Source organism: Oncorhynchus gorbuscha, unplaced genomic scaffold, assembly GCF_021184085.1.
Source record: "Oncorhynchus gorbuscha isolate QuinsamMale2020 ecotype Even-year unplaced genomic scaffold, OgorEven_v1.0 Un_scaffold_2509, whole genome shotgun sequence".
In the NCBI taxonomy this organism is placed as follows: domain Eukaryota; kingdom Metazoa; phylum Chordata; class Actinopteri; order Salmoniformes; family Salmonidae; genus Oncorhynchus; species Oncorhynchus gorbuscha.
The window spans coordinates 47501-71237 of NW_025747001.1; the positions used below are offsets into that span (position 1 = coordinate 47501).

The following is a 23737-nucleotide window of genomic DNA, read 5'->3' on the forward strand; positions in this document are numbered from 1 at the left end:
CTGACAAGTGTAGTTAACGAAGAATAAAAGATTTACCAAGTAGACTGAAATAAAAAGTAATTATAAAAAGTAACACAATAAGAATAACGAGGTTATATACAGGGGGTACCGGTACTGAGTCAGTGTGGAGGTTATATACAGGGGGTACCGGTACGTACAGAGTCAGTGTGGAGGTTATATACAGGGGGTACCGGTACAGAGTCAGTGTGGAGGTTATATACAGAGTCAGAGTCAGTGGGAGGTTATATACAGGGGGTACCGGTACAGAGTCAGTGTGGAGGTTATATACAGAGTCAGAGTCAGTGTGGAGGTTATATACAGGGGGGTACAGAATCAGCGTGGAGGTTATATACAGAGTCAGTCAGTGGAGGTTATATACAGGGGGTACCGGTACTGAGTCAGTGTGGAGGTTATATATACAGGGGAGTCAGTGTGGGAGGTTATATACAGGGGGTACCGGTACAGAGTCAGTGTGGAGGTTATATACAGGGGGTACGTGAGTCAGTGTGGAGGTTATATACAGGGGGTACCGGTACAGAGTCAGTGTGGAGGTTATATACAGAGTCAGAGTCAGTGGAGGTTATATACAGGGGGTACCGGTACAGAGTCAGTGTGGAGGTTATATACAGGGGGTACTGAGTCAGTGTGGAGGTTATATACAGGGGGTACCGGTAGAATCAGTGTGGAGGTTATAGTGTGGAGGTTATATACAGGGGGTACCGGTACCGAGTCAGTGTGGAGGTTATATACAGGGGGTACCGGTACCGAGTCAGTGTGGAGGTTATATACAGGGTGTACTGGTACTGAGTCAGTGTACCCCACAGGTTAGTTGAGGTAATTTGTACATGTAGGTGGGGGCGAAGTGACATTTCCGTAGATGGTTGTACATTTGGGTGAAGATCTGTGGATTTTGGGTGTGTATTTGTGTGTAATTGTACTGTGTATGTGGATATTTGGGGTTTCCCAGGTATATCCCCAGGGGCCACCCGGTGTCTGTCCATTTGTACTTCCTGTCAGACGTGTTCCAAGGCTACTTGGTTCGTCAACATGCTAGTAACCTAGCAACCAGCCAGCTCGAGACCCTAGAGACTTGGGTCTCCCATAGCAACCACTTCACCCTGGCCCCAGCAACCAACACACTCAACAGACTACAGTTTGCAGAGGTGAGACATGCACAGATACATATACTTCAAATGTAACTTATCCCTGGAGAGAGAGAGAGAGAGAGAGAGAGAGAGAGAGAGAGAGAGAGAGAGAGAGAGAGAGAGAGAGAGAGAGAGAGAGAGAGAGAGAGAGAGATTCTGAGAGAGAGATTCTGAGAGAGAGATTCTGAGAGAGAGATTCTGAGAGAGAGATTCTGAGAGAGAGAGAGATTCTGTCCCCACTGAAACGGGCTCTGAGTCACTATTTGTTAAGTGTCTTTATTGTCAGGTTGCTGCAGGTTGCTGCTGCCCCCTGGGGATGACATGTGGTACTGGATGTGTCCTGTCACGCTGTTGCTGGAACACCATTTGTTAATTAACAGGAAAGTCGTGAAAAAAAATCAAGTAGTGCCATTCAGGGGACTTAGATTCCACCTGGTTATCCTGCTGGAAATCCTTCACACGATTCTCTCTCTCTCTCTACATTATCTCTGTTTTCATTCAAATCAACCCTCAGTTTCTCGATCTCTCTCTTTCTCTGTCCTCCCTCTCCTCCCCTCAGGTGGGTACAGACTGGGACGCCAAAGAGAGAATCTTCAGGAACTTCGGAAGCCTCCTGGGCCCCACGGAGGAGCCGGTTGCCATGCAACGCTGGGGCCGGGGACAGAACGTCACGGTAACCGTCGTCTGGGTGGACCCCACCAACGTCATAGCCGCCACGTACGACATCCTGGTGGACGGCGGGACAGAGTACACACACTACCGGCCCCCGTTAACCGTGCCGTTACGACCCGGCGTGTGGACGCTGCGAGTGTTGCATCACTGGAACCTGCTGGCTTCCACCAGCTTTGTGGTTTCACCTCTGGAGTACCACGGCCAGCAGCCTATACGCCAGGGTAAACACACACACACACACACACACACACACACACACACACACACACACACACACACACACACACACACACACACACACACACACACACACACACACACACACACACACACACACACATTCACAGCCTATCCTGTTTATACCTATATGGAATTTCAATAATTATCTCCCTTTCGCCCCTCCCCTGTCTCCTTCCTTCCTTCCTTCCTTCCTTCCTTCCTTCCTTCCTTCCTTCCTTCCTTCCTTCCTTCCTTCCTTCCTTCCTCCTCCTTCTTCTACTTCCTTCCTCCCCCCCCACCCCTCCTCCCTTCCTCTCCTTCCTTCCTTCCTCTCCTTCCTTCCTTCCTTCCTTCCTTCCTTCCTTCCTTCCTTCCTTCCATCCTCTCCTTCCTCTCCTCCCCTCACCCCTCCTCCCCCCTCTAGAAGACACAGTGAAGCTCCACAGCGGGCCGGTCCGTAACTCCTACATGGATCAGAGTTTCCACGGCCTCAACCCCATCCTCAACCTCCCTGTGCACCTTGGACAGGTGGAGGAGGCGGAGTTTAAAGCATCACTGACAGGGGCGGAGCTCCAGAGCTGGGTGGACCATCTCCTGGCCGGGGTGTGGTCTGCAGCGGACGTGTGTTCTCAGGGTCCTAGCTCCTGTCCCGTTATGCAGCGGTGTCGGGAGACGGGATGGAGCGCGCTCAGTCCCGACCCGAAGTCTGATCTGGGTCCCCCCAGAGGGAACGGACGGATTAGGTAGCACCATCGCCACGGCTACTGCTACAGCCAACCAATGGCTTGGAGGATGAACTGACGGGAAACGTTTTAGTGTGTGGTGAGATGGTCTGCTGCGTTCTAAATTGCTCCTCCATTTCCTGTATACTGAGTGGACAAAACATTAAGAACACCTGTTGTATCCATGACAGACTGACCATGTGAATCCAGGTGAAAGATATGATCCCTTATTGATGTTACTTGTTAAATCCTCTTCAATCAGTGTAGATGAAGGGGAGGAGACCTGGTTAAAGAAAAGGGTTTTTAAGCCTTGAGACAAATGAGACATGGATTGTGTCTGTGTGCCATTCAGAGGTTGTATGGTAGTAGGTACCAGACACACCGGTTTGTGTCAAGAACTGCAGCGTTGCTGGGTTTTTCACACTCAACACTTTCTGTGTGTATCAAGAATGGTGTTCTTAAATGTTTTGTACGCTCAGTGTATAGTGCACTACCATAGAGGGCTCTGATCAGAAGTAGTGCACTACATAGGGAACAGGGTGTAATTTGGGACACAGGAAAGGGAGGAGATTGAATGCATTGGATTACTGTAAGAACGGCGTCAACACCAACCATGACGTAACTCAGGAGCCAGGTAGTAGAGAAGGTTAGAAGAAAAGGCTGTGGACTGAAACCAAGAAGAAATGAGATAAGGAGCAGAGTCATCCTCTTCAGTATCAGGTGGCGCCACCTTCTGTCTCGGAGGCTAAACTGACTCTAGGATTAGTTGAATTAGATTTATTTATTTATTGTTATGTGGCACCCTTTTCCCTATATAGTGCACTACTTTAGACCAAAGCCCTAAGGGGAGTAGGGTGCCATTTGGGACAAATACACATGCCTGGAGAAGAGAATGGAGGAACACGACACTGTTCTCTGAAAGGAGAAGGAGGAACACGACACTGTTCTCTGAAAGGAGAAGGAGGAACACGACACTGTTCTCTAAAAGGAGATGGAGGAACACGACACCGTTCTCTGAAAGGAGAAGGAGGAACACGACACCGTTCTCTGAAAGGAGAAGGAGGAACACGACACTGTTCTCTGAAAGGAGAAGGAGGAACACGACACTGTTCTCTGAAAGCGAGATGGAGGAACACGATGGAGGAACACGACACCGTTCTCTGAAAGGAGAAGGAGGAACACGACACTGTTCTCTGAAAGGAGATGGAGGAACACGACACCGTTCTCTGAAAGGAGAAGGAGGAACACGACACCGTTCTCTGAAAGGAGAAGGAGGAACACGACACTGTTCTCTGAAAGGAGATGGAGGAACACGACACCGTTCTCTGAAAGGAGATGGAGGAACACGACACCGTTCTCTGAAAGGAGATGGAGGAACACGACACTGTTCTCTGAAAGGAGGAGGAACACGGAAAGGAACACACGACACTGTTCTCTGAAAGGAGATGGAGGAACACGACACTGTTCTCTGAAAGGAGATGGAGGAACACGACACTGTTCTCTGAAAGGAGATGGAGGAACACGACACTGTTCTCTAAAAGGAGATGGAGGAACACGACACTGTTCTCTAAAAGGAGATGGAGGAACACGACACTGTTCTCTGAAAGGAGATGGAGGAACACGACACTGTTCTCTGAAAGGAGATGGAGGAGACACGAGTTCTCTGAAAGGAGATGGAGGAACACGACACCGTTCTCTAAAAGGAGATGGAGGAACACGACACCGTTCTCTAAAAGGAGATGGAGGAACACGACACTGTTCTCTGAAAGGAGAAGGAGGAACACGACACCGTTCTCTAAAAGGAGATGGAGGAACACGACACCGTTCTCTAAAAGGAGAAGGAGGAACACGACACTGTTCTCTGAAAGGAGAAGGAGGAACACGACACTGTTCTCTGAAAGGAGATGGAGGAACACGACACTGTTCTCTGAAAGGAGAAGGAGGAACACGACACTGTTCTCTGAAAGGAGATGGAGGAACACGACACCGTTCTCTGAAAGGAGATGGAGGAACACGACACCGTTCTCTGAAAGGAGATGGAGGAACACGACACCGTTCTCTGAAAGGAGATGGAGGAACACGACACCGTTCTCTAAAAGGAGATGGAGGAACACGACACCGTTCTCTAAAAGGAGATGGAGGAACACGACACTGTTCTCTGAAAGGAGAAGGAGGAACACGACACCGTTCTCTAAAAGGAGATGGAGGAACACGACACCGTTCTCTAAAAGGAGAAGGAGGAACACGACACCGTTCTCTGAAAGGAGATGGAGGGACACGACACTGTTCTCTGAAATGAAGGAGAGGACTAAAAGGAGAGGAAGACCAGGAGAGAGGAGTGAAAATACCTTCATATTCTCATTTATTCTCCTCTGAGCCCCTCCTGAACTAATTTGGACTAAGTGTGTGTGTGTGTGTGTGTGTGTGAATGTGTGTGTGCGAGCGAGCGTGTGTTGGTTTTCTTTCAGTGCCATGTCTGTATCTCTGCAGGTCATCTCCTTTCTCCTGAAGTGTACACTCGTTCACTACTTCCCACAAATCTAAAAGCGTTGTATTGGGAGAGCCGTAGTGGGAGTTCTGATACCAGTCATTTCCTGTTCAACCAGTGACAGGAAGTGAAGACACGGGGAGGAAGGAGAGATAATTGGCATGTACAGTAGCCAGGGATTGTATTCATCTCCCTGTTTATCCTGTAGAACTTCTCCACCCTTCATGTGCTTTTACATGAGACAGAGTACAATTCTAAGTTAACTATTTATTCAAGTTTATGTTAATGAAACAGTTTTTGTTGTTGTTGTCAATGACTGATGTTTACATTCGGTATCCTATTCCCTACATACTGTCTATGGATGCTGGTCAAAAGTAGTGCACTATGTAGGGAATAGGATGCTGTTTTGGAGGCGATCATGCTGGCGAGGGTTTTACACGCGGCAGAGAACCTGCTGTCTTGATTTCCAAAGACCCTCGACCCCCTGTTGTCATGACATCAGACGCGTTGTTCTGTTCGGGGCTCCATCTCAATACTCTACAGAGGCTTGTCTTCCCCTCTCCTCTTGCTCCCTCCGGGAAAGGAGCTTAATAACAGGGATACGTTGGGCAAATGAGACCTGCTAGCATGCTAGCAGATAGCGCAACGACTGGAAGTCCATGGGTAACGCTAGTTAGCATCGGTTCGCAAAACTACCTCCAACTTCCCTCATACTGGACACAGAGACTTAAAAAGACTATCCACGAGTTCAACGAACCCTGGGGAAGTAGATAAACATAAACCTCACCGCCACAATCCCAAAGTATCCCTTTAAGGAAAAGAAGTGAGGAGAGGAGCTTGAGGAGAGGAGGCGAGGAAGCCTCTGTAGACTATTGAGATGGTCCTTCTGTAGCCAGTTGGTAGAGCATGGCGCTTGTATATGCTATGGGTTGGATGTAACATTATAGATGCAACCCATGACTGTGTAACTTATAGACAGGATCCTGGGTCTGGATGGCAACATTATAGATATTATTAGGATCACTGGCTGACTGTGTTCATCCCAAATGGAATCCTATTCTATATATACTACTGTTGACCTGAAAACTATGGGTCCTTTTCCCTATATTGTACATTACTTGACCAGAGTCCTACCTTGTACAGTCAGTAGCAGGATCGGTTAGACAGTCAGTACATCCAGACCCAGTGCATCCGGTCTGGATGTAACATTATAGACAGGATCACTGGGTCTGGATGTAACATTATAGACAGGATCACTGGGTCTGGATGTAACATTATAGACAGGATCACTGGGTCTGGATGTAACATTATAGACAGGATCACTGGGTCTGGATGTAACATAGACAGGATCACTGGGTCTGGATGTAACATTATAGACAGGATCACTGGGTCTGGATGTAACATTATAGACAGGATCACTGGGTCTGGATGTAACATTATAGACAGGATCACTGGGTCTGGATGTAACATTATAGACAGGATCACTGGGTCTGGATGTAACATTATAGACAGGATCACTGGGTCTGGATGTAACATGTAACATTAGACAGGATCACTGGGTCTGGATGTAACATTACTGGGTCTGGAGACAGGATCACTGGGTCTGGATGTAACATTATAGACAGGATCACTGGGTCTGGATGTAACATTATAGACAGGATCACTGGGTCTGGATGTAACATTATAGACAGGATCACTGGGTCTGGATGTAACATTATAGACAGGATCACTGGGTCTGGATGTAACATTATAGACAGGATCACTGGGTCTGGATGTAACAGACAGGATCACTGGGTCTGGATGTAACAGACAGGATCACTGGGTCTGGATGTAACATTATAGACAGGATCACTGGACAGGATCACTGGGTCTGGATGTAACATTATAGACAGGATCACTGGGTCTGGGTGTAACTGGATGTAACATTAGGATCACTGATGTAACATTATAGACAGGATCACTGGGTCTGGATGTAACATTATAGACAGGATCACTGGGTCTGGATGTAACATTATAGACAGGATCACTGGGTCTGGGATGTAACATTATAGACAGGATCACTGGGTCTGGATGTAACATTATAGACAGGATCACTGGGATCTGGGTCTGTAACATTATAGACAGGATCACTGGGTCTGGATGTAACATTATAGACAGGATCACTGGGTCTGGATGTAACATTATAGACAGGATCACTGGGTCTGGATCACTGGGTCTGGAACATTATAGACAGGATCACTGGGTCTGGATGTAACATTCACTGGGTCTGGATGTAACATTATAGACAGGATCACTGATCACTGGGTCTGGATGTAACATTATAGACAGGATCACTGGGTCTGGATGTAACATTATAGACAGGATCACTGGGTCTGGATGTAACATTATAGACAGGATCACTGGGTCTAGATGTAACACATGTACAGTCAGCTTTAAAAGGCCTTGACCTTCTCACTTTTGACCTCAAGAGTATACATGGCTACAGATTGATTGGCAAAACCCCAAAGAACATTGAGCCAATGAGACGTCTGGCCCTGAGGCACCCTCTCCGCAGGGCGGGGCCAACAAGCAGGCCAGGCTGTCTGGTTTCAACACACCCTAAAAGGCCTCAGGACCAACCGACATTGCTAACCTTCAATGAAATACGCTCTTGTGTGATGAGCAACCTTGCTTGGGCTTTAGCTCTACAGGCTCTTGTGTGATGAGCAAACCTTGGGCTTTAGCTCTACAGGCTAACACCGTTTTGCAGCGCACAGTCAACCCAGGTTCAAACCCACACTGACCTCAGAAAAAACACTGTTGCTTAGTTACCTCTTGTGTCCATGGGAACAATTCAACTTTTATTTACAGTTTCAGTCTCAGACATTTTTAAAGGTAGACTGAGCTAACTGACGTGACGCCACGAGCAGCACCCGCAGATATTGAGATGAGCGAGATGCAACACTTCTCTCTGACACCAGTCACACACAGTATCTGCGCATGTGCACAGGTTTGTTTCACGTTGTTCACAGCCCGGCAGCCAGGGACCAAACAGCGGACAAGTTGAGCATCACGCTTCAAAACTCTTTTAAGTTTGAGCCGCTATGCCGTTTACTTTCTACATGTACGTCATATTGCTGAGTCTACCTTTAAATTAAACGTATTTAATAAAATATTCCACAGATGTTTTTTATGATGTACAATAGCTATTTTAGTATGAATTATTTAAAAAAAAAATACAAAAAATGTAAATAAATATGTATTTTGTGACGTTATGTGTTTTTTTAAAGTACAGTTTACAACATTAAGTTATGGAAAAGTGTCTAACAGAATGGATGGAGAAAAGGGCTTTGTATTAGTTCCAATGGCTCCATATTCCCTATATAATATATTATTATATTATTATTATTATATTATATAGTACCCTACTGTTGACCAGGGCCTATAGGGCCCTATTCCCTATATAGTACCCTACTGTTGACCAGGGACTATAGGGCCCTATTCCCTATATAGTACCCTACTGTTGACCAGGACGTATAGGGCTCTGATTGAAAGTAGTATGCTGTATAGGGAATCATTTGGGTTGCAGACTCTGTACTACAAGTCACGTGACTGTTTTAAAGAGCCCTGTAAAAATGTTATGATAACGTTGTGACTGTGTTGTCTGGCCGTTATGATAGTGGTGACATGACATCAGCTCAACGTTGGTTAGCCTCTCTTTCTTTCTCTCAGTAATGTTTTTGCTCTACAGTCTCTACATCGCTCTACTCTCCTTTGATCTTCCTTTCTGCACTCTCCCCTCTCTCTTCCTCCCACACACTCCCTCTTCTCTGATGGGGTGGTGGGCTGTGCCTTAGCTGTTCTCCTGTCTAAGGGCTCTAATTCAACCTATATCGCTGAAGTTCAGCGTTACAGTGTGATTGAAATGTAAAGGCAATGTTCGTTAGCTGAGACTGCATTCCCGGTAAATTCTGCACATGTTGGCTCAATCAGGAAATGATCTTCACGTTTCTATTGAGCAATCTGTAAGGCTTCAGCCACAGACTGACTAGAGCCATCAGGCTGGGATTCAATCAAAGACGCATTCTGTCTGCGGAGAAAGCATTTGCGTTAAACGCTACGAACGTTGTGGCTCAACCGTAATTGACCTGTAAAAGTTAAAGTGCAGTGAGCTTGTGGACAATGTGGCCGGAGTTCATTCTCAACCTTCTGTCTGTGACAAACAAACACTTCTGATGCCTTCTGGATTCACTTGTGGTTTGTGTCTACATTTTGAAATAAATTAAGGAAATAAGACCGTTTGTCATCTTGATTTCAGTCAGTCAGTCAGCAATCAGTGAGTCATTTAATCAGTTATTTTAAAATCAGTCAGTCAGCCAGTTATGTAATCAGTCAGTCAGCCAGTTATTTAATCAGTCAGTCAGTCAGTCAGTCAGTTATTCAGTCAATCAGTCAGCCAGTCAGTCAGCCAGTTATTTAATCAGTCAGTCAGTCAGTTATTTAATCAGTCAGTCAGTCAGTTTATTTAAGTCAGTCAGTCAGTCAGTTATTTAATCAGTCAGTCAGTCAGTCAGTTATTTAATCAGTTATTTAATCAGCCAGTCATTTAATCAGTCAGTTTATTTAATCAGTCAGCCAGTCAGTTATCAGACAGTCAGTGATTTAATCAGTCAGTCAGTTATTTAATCAGTCAGCCAGTTATTTAATCATTCAGCCAGTTATTTAATCAGCCAGTCAGTCATTTAATCAGTCAGTCAGACAGTCCGTTATTTAATCAGTCAGTCATTTAATCAGTCAGTCATTTAATCAGCCAGTCAGTTATTTAATCAGTCATTTAATCAGTCAGTCAGTTATTTAATCAGACAGTTTTTAATCAGACAGTCAGTTATTTAATCAGTCAGTCAGTCAGTTATTTAATCAGTCAGTCAGTTATTTAATCAGTCATTTAATCAGTTCAGTTATTTAATCAGACAGCCAGTTATTTAATCAGCCAGTCAGTCAGTTATTTAATCAGTCAGTCAGTTATTTAATCAGACAGTCAGTTATTTAATCAGACAGTCAGTTATTTAATCAGACAGTCAGTTATTTAATCAGTCAGTCAGTTATTTAATCAGCCAGTCAGTTATTTAATCAGCCAGCCAGTTATTTAATCAGCCAGTCAGTTATTTAATCAGACAGTCAGTTATTTAATCAGACAGTCAGTTATTAATCAGCCAGTCAGTTATTTAATCAGACAGTCAGACATTTAATCAGACAGTCAGACATTTAATCAGACAGTCAGACATTTAATCAGTCAGTCAGTTATTTAATCAGACCAGTCAGTTATTTAATCAGACAGTCAGTTAGTCCTTTTCTCATGTCGTGTTGAGTCTCTACATCTCGTTCACCCAACCAGACAATGTTTCAAGAAAACAGGTTTGTTCTGACATCAAGTTGACATGTTCACACGAGCACCAAGGCAGGCACTCTCACACACACACACACACACACACACACACACACACACACACACACACACACACACACACACACACACACACACACACACACACACACACACACACACACACACACACACACACACACACATACACACACACACACACACACACACACACACTGGGTGATTCCACTGTGTAGATGGACATGTTGGTCCTTTGAAGAGCTCTCACCAGTGTCTCCTATTCACCTGTCAGTTAAGACTATGATCACAGGACATATGAAAGGATTTTAACTTCAAAGAGGGCGAGCCACAACCGGTCACTGGTCTTAGGGAGAGAGAACACATGCAGAAATACTAGACTCCTCCTTCCCCTTCCTCCTGAAGTGTACACTCCTTCACTACTTCCCACACATCTAAATGGCAAATGGGCCATAGTGGGAGTTTCCACTATGTTTCTGAATCCAGTCATCTCCTTTCAAACCAGAGAAGGGAAGTGAACACACACTTCAGGAGATGTTATTGGGACGGACGACAGGGACCACACCCTTTACTAGGACGACTCCTAGTGGGACCACACCCTTTACTAGACTCCTAGACTGACCTCACTAACTCATTCACTAGGGGACCACACCCTTTACTAGACTCCTAGTGGGACACAGACGGACTGACTCCTAGCCAGGAGGGGACCACACCCTTTACTAGGACACACTAGGTGGGACACACCCTTTACTAGACCTCACACTCACACTAGGGACAAGAGACTCTGAGCGCACACACACACACTAGACACACACACACAGTGACTAGTGTAATCTCTGATGTGGTAGTCTGTGGTAGACAAGGCTCACATCACTGTCTGTCATTATCATCTTTTCAGGAGCAAGCTAATGGTACCACACCCTTTACTACTCCTAGTGGGACCACACCCTTTACTAGACTCCTAGGGACCACACCCTTTACTTTACTTTAGACTCCTAGTGGGACCACACCCTTTACTAGACTCCTAGTGGGACCACACCCTTTACTAGACTCCTAGTGGGACCACACCCTTTACTAGACTCCTAGTGGGACCACACCCTTTACTAGACTCCTAGTCCTAGTGGACCACACCCTTTACTAGACTCTAGACTAGTGGGACCACACCCTTTACTAGACTCCTAGTGGGACCACACCCTTTACTAGACTCCTAGTGGGACCACACCCTTTACTAGACTCCTAGTGGGACCACACCACACCCTTTACTAGACTCCTAGTGGGACCACACCCTTTACTAGTGGTGGGACCACACCCTTTACTAGACTCCCACACCCTTTAGACTGGGACCACACCCTTTACTAGACTCAGTGGGACACACCCTTTACTAGACTCCTAGTGGGACCACACCCTTTACTAGACTCCTAGTGGGACCACACCCTTTACTAGACTCCTAGTGGGGGGGGCATATGTACACGCCACATATGTCGGCTCAATTGGAAAATTACCTTTAAAATGCTGCATTGTTCAAATCCCTGATCGGCTTGACTCTTGGCCGACGTTAAAACTATCATTCTGATCTATGGACGGTCCGAGCATTGAAAGCTCCGTTAGTGAAATTTAGACAAGTCTAATGTCTGGTTCCATTCCTCCAGCCCCATCACTCAGCTGTTTACTAAAACAGTGGAGGGGTTTCCGAGAACTGCAGATTGAAAATCACCTTTAGGGTTTTAGATAACCTGACAACGTTTCTCCATCCAGACTCCAAAACAGTGGGACCACACCTTTACTAGACTCCTAGTGGGACCACACCCTTTACTAGACTCCTAGTGGGACCACACCTTTACTAGACATCCTAGTGGGAACATTTAACTTGAATCCGATCCAAAGTGAACTCTGCTTGTTGACAATGTGCCTTTAAAGAGTTTTAGTGCCTTTGTCAGTTTATTCATGTGAAGACAGATTAATAGTTGTTCAATAACAATGTTAAAATCAAACATGGTTAGTGAACAATGAACCTTCATAAAACAAATGTCCTTTGAGATATAATACCACTCAGGTTACTGTCTTCATCATAGATGACAGGGACTCCCTGGTGCCAAGACACTGACTGACTGCTCTCTAGAATACAACTGACTTTCTACCAGGTTCTACAAGTTCTGTCCATTTTTAAAGCAGCTGCAGCAGAACGGTTTCTCTCCAGAGTGAACTCCCTGGTGGAGTTTTAGATAACCTGACTACGTTTCTCTCCAGAGTGAACTCCCTGGTGGAGTTTTAGATAACCTGACTACGTTTCTCTCCAGAGTGAACTCCCTGGTGGAGTTTTAGATAACCTACACTCTAACCACTAGGCTACCTGACACTCCCACTGGGCTACCTGGCCCCTAGTACCTTTCTAACCACTAGGCTACCTGCCGCCCTACACTCTAACCACTAGGCTACCTGCCGCCTCTACACTTTAACCACTAGGCTACCTGCCGCCTCTACACTCTAACCACTAGGCTACCCTGCCACCTCTACACTCTAACCACTAGACTACCTGCCACCTCTACACTCTAACCACTAGTGCCTGCCCCTACACTCTAACCACTAGGCTACCCTGCCACCGCTAACCACTAGACTACCTGCCGCCTCTACACTCTAACCACTAGGCTACCCTGCCGCCTCTACACTCTAACCACTCTACCCTGCCGCCTCTACCTCTAACCACTAGGCTACCTGCCGCCTCTACCCTCTAACCACTAGGCTACCCTGCCGCCTCTACACTCTAACCACTAGGCTACCCTGCCGCCCTTACACTCTAACCACTAGGCTACCTGCCGCCCTACACTCTAACCACTAGACTACCCTCCACCTCTACACTCTAACCACTAGGCTACCTGCCGCCCCCTACACTCTAACTACTCTAACCACTCTAACCACTAGGCTACCTGCCGCCTCTACACTCTAACCACTAGGCTACCTGCCGCCTCTACACTCTAACCACTAGGCTACCTGCCACTCCGGACTCATCAATAAGTGAATGTTATGATGATACACAGCTTGTAGAACCAAAACATACCACCGCCTCTGCTCAACAAACTCGAACACAAATCGATTTGGGGGTGCTGCAGTTTGTGAATTATATTGTGCTTATTACCCTCACAGCAGTCAAGCCTCTGTAATGGCTCGACGGAATGCCGTGGCAATCTAGTACCTAGACCTCCTTCCACAAGGTATCAATAAATCATATCCTCTGTATGTATGGCAACCACAAATGTACATTGCTTAAAGCCACTTTTACAAATGACGACTCCAATAAGCCCCTTATTGTGAACGAGAGGCTTGTAGAATCATTTCCTCATTCACCGGTAGGGGGTCCTGCGTGCTCTGGTGCTCGGGGCATTACTGACTCGCAAGAAATTAGTCGAAATTAGTCGAAAGAGGAGTTATTTTATTTATTTAAATGATTCAAAGATCAGAGTCTGTAAAAAGAGCCAAACTTTCCATCACTACAATGCAAAATATTTCCCACAAACAGAACACTGGTGGGGTTTCTCTCCTGTGTGTATTTTCTGGTGAACTTTAAGAGAACCCAACGACATAAAGAAATCTCCACAAACAGAACACGGATGCCTTCTTTCTTCATGTGTGGTCCTCATGTGGTCTCTCAGGGTTTTCATCGTTGGGAAGCGTTTGCCACAATCGCTGCAGAGGCACGATGGATTCTCTGGTTGGTCGGTCTCTGGTTTCTCTCCCAAGTAGATATGTTTTAGTTCATTTGATGACGTAAGGGAACTGACACAAAGAGGACATTTATATGGATTCTCTGCTTTGTGAGTTCTCATATGCCTCGTCAGAACCATCTTGTTTTGGAAACATTTGCCACACGCTATGCAGGTAAATGATTTCTCCCCTGTGTGCATTCTCATGTGCAGTCTCAGGCTAATGTTATGAAGGAAACATTTGCCACATTCTTTGCAGCTATTAGATTTCTCCCCTGTGTGTGTCATCATGTGTTTAACCAGGAGAGATTTGATGGGGAAACGTTTGTTGCATTGAGAACATTCGTGAAGATTCTCTCCACCACTGTGAGTCATCATATGCAGTCTCAGGCTAATTTTATGCCGGAAACATTTACCACATTCTTGGCAACAAAACGATTTCTCTCCTGTGTGAATTTTCATGTGCATTCTCAGGTTACTGTTAACAGAAAAACATTTGCCACATTCTGTGCAGCTGTAAGGTTTCACCCCTGTGTGAGTTCTCATGTGCAGTCTCAGGCTAATGTTATGACTGAAACATTTGTCACATTCTTTACAGCTAAACGGTTTCTCCCCTGTGTGCGTTCTCATGTGTTTAACCAGGTCTGACTTGACAGGGAAGCGTTTGTTGCATTGTGTGCATCCGTGCGGTTTCTCTCCACTGTGAGTTCTCTCGTGGCGTCTTAGAATGGTTGTTGAAGTAAAGCACTTTTCACACACAGAACACTTAAAAGGTTTCTCCCCTGTGTGAGTTCTCACGTGCTCTTCTAAGCCAGTCTTTGTCCTGTAGCACTTGACACAATCATTGCAGCGATACGATTTCTCTTCGGTGTGAATTTTCTTGTGGTGTTTAAGGTTGTACTTTGATTTAAAGTGTTTTTCACATGTCGGACACTGGTACAGTTGATCTTCAATGTGAATTCTCTGGTGTTTCTTTAGGTCTTTCGCTGATTTAAAGTGTTTTTCACACGTCGGACACTGACTGGATTTCTCTCCGGTGTGGCATCTCATATGAGTTTTCAGATGGTTTGGTAGTTTAAAGCTTTTACTGCACACGTGACACGTCGGTGATTCCTCCTCTGTGTGATTCTTCATATGTTTCTTCCATTGTTTTAACAAGTTAAATGATTTGCCACATTTCTTGCAGTGATGATTATTTTCAGTTGAGTGAATTCTCTGATGCGTTTTTAAACCGCCTAGTGTCTGATAGCGTTTACTGCACACAGGACATTTGAATGGTTTCTTATTTGCGTGAGACTTTAATGGTTCTTTCAGCTCACTGGTTGTCTTGGCCTCAGTGCAGACTTGAGAGCTTTGTCGTTTCTCTGCCTGTGTCCTCCTTGATCTGAGGGTCTTTAACACAGGCTCCTCGCTCTCATCCTCATCCACACTTACAATGATTTCACTGTGAGCTGCAGAACAGTCTGGATTTACTGCAGAGAGGAGCAGAGAGTCACTGGTTGGTTCTGATACTCTGTAGTCCTCTCCATTAGGTTCTGTTTGGGTCTGTTCAGTTGTGTTGGTGGGTAGAGAGTCCCTCTCTCTCTCTCTGTCCCGATCAGAGTACTTTTCCACACAGGGAGGAGCAGTAAATATGAACTCTACAACATCTGTGGAATCAGACTCAAGTCTGTGAAGCTGCTCTTCCTCCTGACTCGTCCCGAGTTCCTCCGGACTCGTCCCGAGTTCCGCCTGACTCGTCCCGAGTTCCGCCTGACTCGTCCCGAGTTCCGCCTGACTCGTCCCGAGTTCCGCCTGACTCGTCCCGAGTTCCGCCTGACTCGTCCCGAGTTCCGCCTGACTCGTCCCGAGTTCCGCCTGACTCGTCCCGAGTTCCTCCTGACTCGTCCCGAGTTCCTCCTGACTCGTCCCGAGTTCCTCCTGACTCGTCCCGAGTTCCTCCTGACTCGTCCCTAGTTCCTCCTGTTCCTCTTTAATCTGTGTGGGCTCTGTGTCCTGCTGCCCCAGACTGGGGCTCCACTCCTGCTCACAGTGCTGCTGCTCAGGGGGAACCTCCTCTTCAGGGACAGTTAGCTGCTGGGGGTCTGGAGAGAAGGAGACGGAATAATTAGCCAGTTTGACAAAAACAAAGAAATGTATTATTTATCCAAATACACTCGTGTGTCTACTTTAACTATGCCACTTTGTTTACATACTCATCTCATATGTATATACTGTACTCGATACCATCTACTGTATCTTGCCTATGCTGCTCTGTACCATCACTCATTCATATATCCTTATGTACATATTCTTTATCCCCTTACACTGTGTATAAGACAGTAGTTTAGGAATTGTTAGTAAGATTACTTGTTGGTTATTACTGCATTGTCGGAACTAGAAGCACAAGCATTTCGCTACACTCGCATTAACATCTGCTAACCATGTGTATGTGACAAATAAATGTTGATTTGCTGAGGCTAAAGGGATATCAAACAGCATATAGTAGTGAATCTAGCTGGGAGGTTGGCTGCTCTTTGCTTTGGCCACAATGACAAATGACAATGGATGAAAGGGCTTAGCTAGATATCTACTTACATTAGTCTACATCACATCCCAGAGGGCTTAGCTAGATATCTACTTACATTAGGCTGCATCACATCCCTGAGGGCTTAGCTACTTACATTAGGCTACATCACATCCCAGAGGGCTTAGCTACTTACATTAGGCTGCATCACATCCCAGAGGGCTTAGCTACTTACATTAGGCTACATCACATCCCAGAGGGCTTAGCTAGATATCTACTTACATTAGGCTGCATCACATCCCAGAGGGCTTAGCTAGAGATCTACTTACATTAGGCTGCATCACATCCCAGAGGGCTTAGCTACTTACATTAGGCTACATCACATCCCAGAGGGCTTAGCTACTTACATTAGGCTGCATCACATCCCAGAGGGCTTAGCTACTTACATTAGGCTGCATCACATCCCAGAGGGCTTAGCTAATTACATTAGGCTACATCACATCCCAGAGGGCTTAGCTACTTACATTAGGCTACATCACATCCCAGAGGGCTTAGCCAATTACATTAGGCTACATCACATCCCAGAGGGCTTAGCTATGTAACGTCCCAGAGGGCTTAGCCAATTACATTAGGCTACATCACATCCCAGAGGGCTTAGCCAATTACATTAGGCTACATCACATCCCAGAGGGCTTAGCCAATTACATTAGGCTGCATCACATCCCAGAGGCCTTAGCTACTTACATTAGGCTGCATCACATCCCAGAGGGCTTAGCCAATTACATTAGGCTACATCACATCCCAGAGGGCTTAGCTACTTACATTAGGCTACATCACATCCCAGAGGGCTTAGCCAATTACATTAGGCTACATCACATCCCAGAGGGCTTAGCCAATTACATTAGGCTACATCACATCCCAGAGGGCTTAGCCAATTACATTAGGCTACATCACATCCCAGAGGGCTTAGCCAATTACATTAGGCTACATCACATCCCAGAGGGCTTAGCCAATTACATTAGGCTACATCACATCCCAGAGGGCTTAGCCAATTACATTAGGCTGCATCACATCCCAGAGGGCTTAGCTAATTACATTAGGCTACATCACATCCCAGAGGGCTTAGCCAATTACATTGGGCTACATCACATCCCAGAGGGCTTAGCCAATTACATTAGGCTACATCACATCCCAGAGGGCTTATCTAATTACATTAGGCTGCATCACATCCCAGAGGGCGTAGCTAGATATCTACTTACATTAGGCTACATCACATTACTCGTATGTGTGGTTGGCCAGCAACACACCACCCTGCATCCCACTGCTGGTTTACCACTCAAGCTAAGCAGGGTCGGTCCTGGTCGGTCCCTGGATGGGAGACCAGCTGGAAGTAGTGTTGGAGGGACAGTAGGAGGCACTGTTTCATCTAGTCTAAAAAAAAATATCCCGATGCCCCAAGGCAGTGATTGGGGACATTGCCCTGTGTAGGGTCTTTCAGATGGGACGTTAAACAGGTATTCTGACTTAACTGCTAACGGAAAGTCTGCTGAATAATACATTCCTTTAGATATTTTATTTCAGATTCCCAGTTATAATGACCAACAGTCCAAGCCCACCGCCACAGGAAATGGAATTGTATTTAATTAAACGTCCGGCTTCCCGCGGACTGTTCAGGTTTTTTTGCAAGGCAATTCAAAGCAACACTAACGTAAATAGGCCAATGGCTATTTGAATAGACAAGGCCATCGATCACGTGACACCATTCATTCCTACGTGAAGACTCAATAGCGCATTTGAAGCCGGTTATGATGGCCTCTCATGTGGGAACGTATGTAGACTAATGCCTCGTTTAAAACGGGGAACTCGGAAATATCCGACTTCAGTGCGTTCAAAACAACTGGGAACTCGATTTTTTTTAACGGTCATCCATTTCTAGAGCTCCGACTTTCCGATCGCTGACGTCATGATTTGAACTCGTATTTTCCGAGTTCCCATTTGTTTTGAACGCGGCATTAAGATGCGACGTTTCAGCTACTCCAGAGAGTGACGTTGCAGGCTTGCTCAGTGGTGTACTGCAGGCTGCCATTACCTAAAATTGTCCTTAACTTGTGTGTACATCTGGAGTAATGGAAGCATTTATTGGTACAATAATTGTTTTCGAAATGCGTTTATTTATACGAAGATTGGCATGTGGATGAGAGCGAGGAACCTGTGTTAAAGACCCTCAAATCAAGGAGGACACAGGCAGAGAAACGAAAAAGCTCTCAAGTCTGCACTGAGGCCAAGAAAACCAGTGAGCTGAAAGAACCATTGAACTCACATTTCGAAATGTGTTTATTTACACGAAAATCGCCATTTTCCTATTCCCTATAATGGGTTGTCTTGTTTTCAGCGAACAATGCCGGCAGTACCGCGGGCGGTGGCTTCCCTGGGAGGGCCATTCGTTCTCCCCGGAAATACACCGGCGTTGCTTAAAAACAGCTCATTCTAGCCATGCTGTGGGCTAAACTAGCTGCCCCTCTCTGGTGGTTATTTGTTACCCGTATAACCCACCCTCTCTCGCTCTCTTTTAAGACCTATCTACGAACCTGCTCCCAACTCCAGAAGAAGCCTCCGTAGACGTTCAATCTCCTGCTTTGAACTAGAGAGCTCTTGTTCAAGCGTCGTTTCCACCGCCGCCATTATCTCAACAGTCACTGCTGCTAGTGGCTCCTGGTACTGGGCTATACACCTTTCTTCTATCCCAAATATGTTCACAGCTGCCGATATTAATCGCTTGGCTATAAACACAGTCAACAACTGTTGTTTCGACATTATGAAGAAACATTTATCTTGAGACTGTCGTCTATGGGCTTCTTCTTCTTTAAGGTTTACAGACTACATCCTAAAAATGTCCATTGCCGCCACCTACTGGGTGGCGTTAAAAACTGATACTTTAACCAAAAAATTAAATAATTATATTTTCAGTACCAGTCAAAAGTTGGGACACACCTACTCATTCAAGGGTTTTTCTTTATTTTAACTATTTTCTACATTGTATAAAAATAGTGAAGACATCAGAACTATGAAATAACACATATGGTATCATGTAGTAACCAAAAAAGTGTTAAACAAATCATATATTTTAGATTCTTCAAAGTAGCCAACCTTTGCCTCTATGACAGCTTTGCATACTCTTGATATTCTCTCAACCAGCTTCATGAGTTAGCCACCTGGAATGCATTTAAATGAACAGTTGTGCCTTGTTAAAAGTTAATTTATGTACTTGAGCCAGTCTGTTGTGTTGTGACAAGGTGGGGGTGGTATACAGAAGATAGCCCGATTTGGTAAAAGACCAAGTCCATATTATGGCAAGAACAGCTCAAAGAAGCAAAGAGAAACGACAGCCCATCATTACTTTAAGACATGGTGAGTCAATATGGGAAATTTCAAGACCTTTGAAAGTTTCTTCAAGTGCAGTTGCAAACACCACCAAGCGCTATGATGTAACTGGCTCTCATGAGGACCTATTAAATAATACAAAGAAGACAACTAGATTTAGCTTTTAAGTTTTACTTACTAAATAATTTCTAAATAAAACAAATTAAATGGATTTTAACACAATTGTGTGAAATCCTATGCCACTGTGATTATTATTATTTGACCCTGCTGGTCGTCTATGAACATTTGAACATCTTGGCCATGTTCTGTTATAATCTCTACCCGGCACAGCCAGAAGAGGACTGGCCACCTCTCATAGCCTGGTTCCTCTCTACCCAGTACAGCCAGAAGAGGACTGGCCACCCCTCAGAGCCTGGTTCCTCTCTACCCAGTACAGCCAGAAGAGGACTGGCCACCTCTCATAGCCTGGTTCCTCTCTACCCAGTACAGCCAGAAGAGGACTGGCCACCTCTCATAGCCTGGTTCCTCTCTAGGTTTCTTCCTAGGTTCTGTTTTTTTCTAGGGAGTTTTTCCTAGCCACCGTGCTTCTACACCTGCATTGCTTGCTGTTTGGGGTTTTAGGCTGGGTTTCTGTACAGCACTTTGAGATATCAGCTGATGTACGAAGGGCTATATAAATACATTTTATTGATCATCTTCTACCGAGGTAACATACAATTTTTTTTCCAAACATTGCTTTCTTGTGTCAGCAATTAAACATTGATCTTAGGGGAGGGCTAGTTACCCCCCAGTACCCTAGGTAATAAACTGCGCTGCCTGTTGGATGCATCGACTAGAGCAGAAACTAGACATTATAATAGCCTATCTAATAGACCCAATGAAATGAGAGATGCGCGTGGTTATGTGTTGCATAGCTACTTTGGGCATGTGAACTCATCATGGTCAGAAAAGGTGAGAAATGTATAATGCAGTGGTTATGATATACATTCAGAAAGTATTCAGACCCCTTGACTTTTTACACATTTTGTTACGTTACAGCCTTATTATACAGCCAATCAACACACACTACCCCGTAATGACAAATCAACAACAGAAATATCACATTTACATAAGTGTTCAGACCCTTTACTCAGTACTTTGTTGAAGCACCTTTGGTAGCGATTAGTCTAGTCTTCTTTGGTATGACACTACAAGCTTGGTAAACCTGTATTTCTCCCATTCTTCTCTGCAGATCCTCTGAAGCTCTGTCAGGTTGGATGGGGAGCGTTGCTGCACAGCTATTTTCAGGTCTCTCCAAAGATGTTTGATCGGGTTCAAGTCGAGGTTCTGGCTGGGCCACTCAAGGACATTCAGAGACTTGTCCCAAAGCCACTCCTGCGTTGTCTCGGCTGTGTGCTTAGGGTCGTCGTCCTGTTGGAAGGTGAACCTTCGCCCCAGTCTGAGGTCCTAAGCTCTGGAGCAGGTTTTCATCAAAGATCAATTTCAAGTCAAAAAGCAAAGGGGCTGAATACTTATGTAAATAAGGTATTTCTTTTTTGTTTTCATTTTGTCATTATGGGGGATTGTGACGTCATTGTGGGGTATTGTGAGGTCATTATGGGGTATTGTGAGGTCATTATGGGGTATTGTGATGTCATTATGGGGTATTGTGATGTCACTATGGGGTATTTTGTGTATATTGATGTGTTTTTATTTTTTATTTAACCCATTTTAGAATAGGGCTGTAACGTAACAAAATGTGGAAAATGTCAAGCGGTCTGAGTACTTTCAGAATGCACTGTATGTATTATGTTAATAAATTACATTTAGTCTACTTGAGGCTTAAGTATTCAGACGCATAGCCGCAGGAAGTAGGGCTGCTGAAGCACACCGAGAAATCGTAATAATAATAAACATATATATATATATAGATATATATATCCTATATAAAAATATTCCTCACAAAAGTAGCACACTGGACCTTTACTAGTCCTGTATTAACGGACCGATATAGCCATCTGTAGCTAGGGCAAATTATTGCATCTTGTTATTATATTTAGCTACCTGTTTTTTGTTATAAATACGAGTTTAATCATATATTCTCAATTTACGCAAGGTTACTACTAATAAGCTACCTTTGCCTTCCTGCAAAGCAATAGATCTACTTCAACCACTGGAAACTGCACACGCAGGATGCGTCTAACGTTCGCGGGAGGATGAGCACGTCAAGTTCAGTTTTTATAAATGACTCGTGTGAAAACTGGCGCACTGATGTTTTGGGAGATATGTTGTGGGTTTGCAACGTTTCTAAATGAGTCACCTGCGTCTCAATATGACTGACTCCAAACTACAAATAATAATAATACTGTAGCGACCCGCACAGACAGCTGTGTGTTATGTGTTAGGCTAGGAGGTGGTTGTGTTGTACTGACCAGTACCCGGTGTTCGCGGGGTCCGACCTGTCAATCAACCTGCTATCTGCCAATCACGGGAATGCCTGGAATGTTCTGATGCCGGGCATCCTGGTGGTTGGCGGAGTGGCGTGGAGGGGGCGGGGCATTGGAAGTTAAGACCAGGTTCAGCCTTTGTTCTCTCTCTCTTACGTCTGGGCTTCACAAGAGAAGGTCACGATTGGCTTGTGGGTTATCTGTCATCTATTTGGCGTGTGCTACGGCCCAAACAGTAGCCTGTGTAAAGTTGGTGTAATAAACCGTCAATTCGTAAACTCAAGCCTCTGTCTGGACAATTGTTCATTTATGATCTAGTCAGGTCATTACAATACAAACAAAAACAATCCAGGGCCACTCAGGCACGAAAATGGCGTGAAGCTAAAATGGGTCTCTCCTGTCTTGTAATTCTATATCTATGTTGTCGCTAGAATTGTTTACTTGTATCCATAACAACAGAAGTTCAACAATGATTTAGAACTTCCGATATTGTGCTTCTTGGCTGGAGTTTGGGTAAGTACAAAACATTACCGAGAAGAAGGTCTTTATTAGTTACTGTATGAAGCTATGCTATACAGACAACCAGGTAGCCTGGGCCCTGGTCTAATGTAGTGCACTATACAGACAACCAGGTAGCCTGGGCCCTGGTCTAATGTAGTGCACTATACAGACAACCAGGTAGCCTGGGCCCTGGTCTAATGTAGTGCACTATATAGACAACCAGGTAGCCTGGGCCCTGGTCTAATGTAGTGCACTATATAGACAACCAGGTAGCCTGGGCCCTGGTCTAATGTAGTGCACTATATAGACAACCAGGTAGCCTGGGCCCTGGTCTAATGTAGTGCACTATACAGACAACCAGGTAGCCTGGGCCCTGGTCTAATGTAGTGCACTATACAGACAACCAGGTAGCCTGGGCCCTGGTCTAATGTAGTGCACTATATAGGGAATAGGTTATCATTGGGCCCTGGTCTAATGTAGTGCACTGTATAGACAACCAGGTAGCCTGGGCCCTGGTCTAATGTAGTGCACTATATAGACAACCAGGTAACCTGGGCCCTGGTCTAATGTAGTGCACT

General features: G+C 45.2%; 1 protein-coding gene and 1 pseudogene across 1 annotated transcript; one reads left to right on the plus strand and one right to left on the minus strand.

The window, feature by feature from the left end:
• Positions 1-3003, plus strand: part of LOC124025881 — a 36674-nt pseudogene extending 33671 nt beyond the window's left edge.
• Positions 3004-14069: 11066 nt separating this feature from the next.
• On the minus strand, positions 14070-19738 carry LOC124025882 (oocyte zinc finger protein XlCOF6-like). The gene is made up of 2 exons (XM_046339196.1): positions 19440-19738; positions 14070-16429 (listed from the first exon to the last, which is right to left on the minus strand). The coding sequence occupies exons 1-2, from the start codon at positions 19663-19665 to the stop codon at positions 14133-14135; spliced, it is 2523 nt and encodes an 840-aa protein (XP_046195152.1). The 5' UTR covers positions 19666-19738; the 3' UTR covers positions 14070-14132.
• Positions 19739-23737: the final 3999 nt, after the last annotated feature.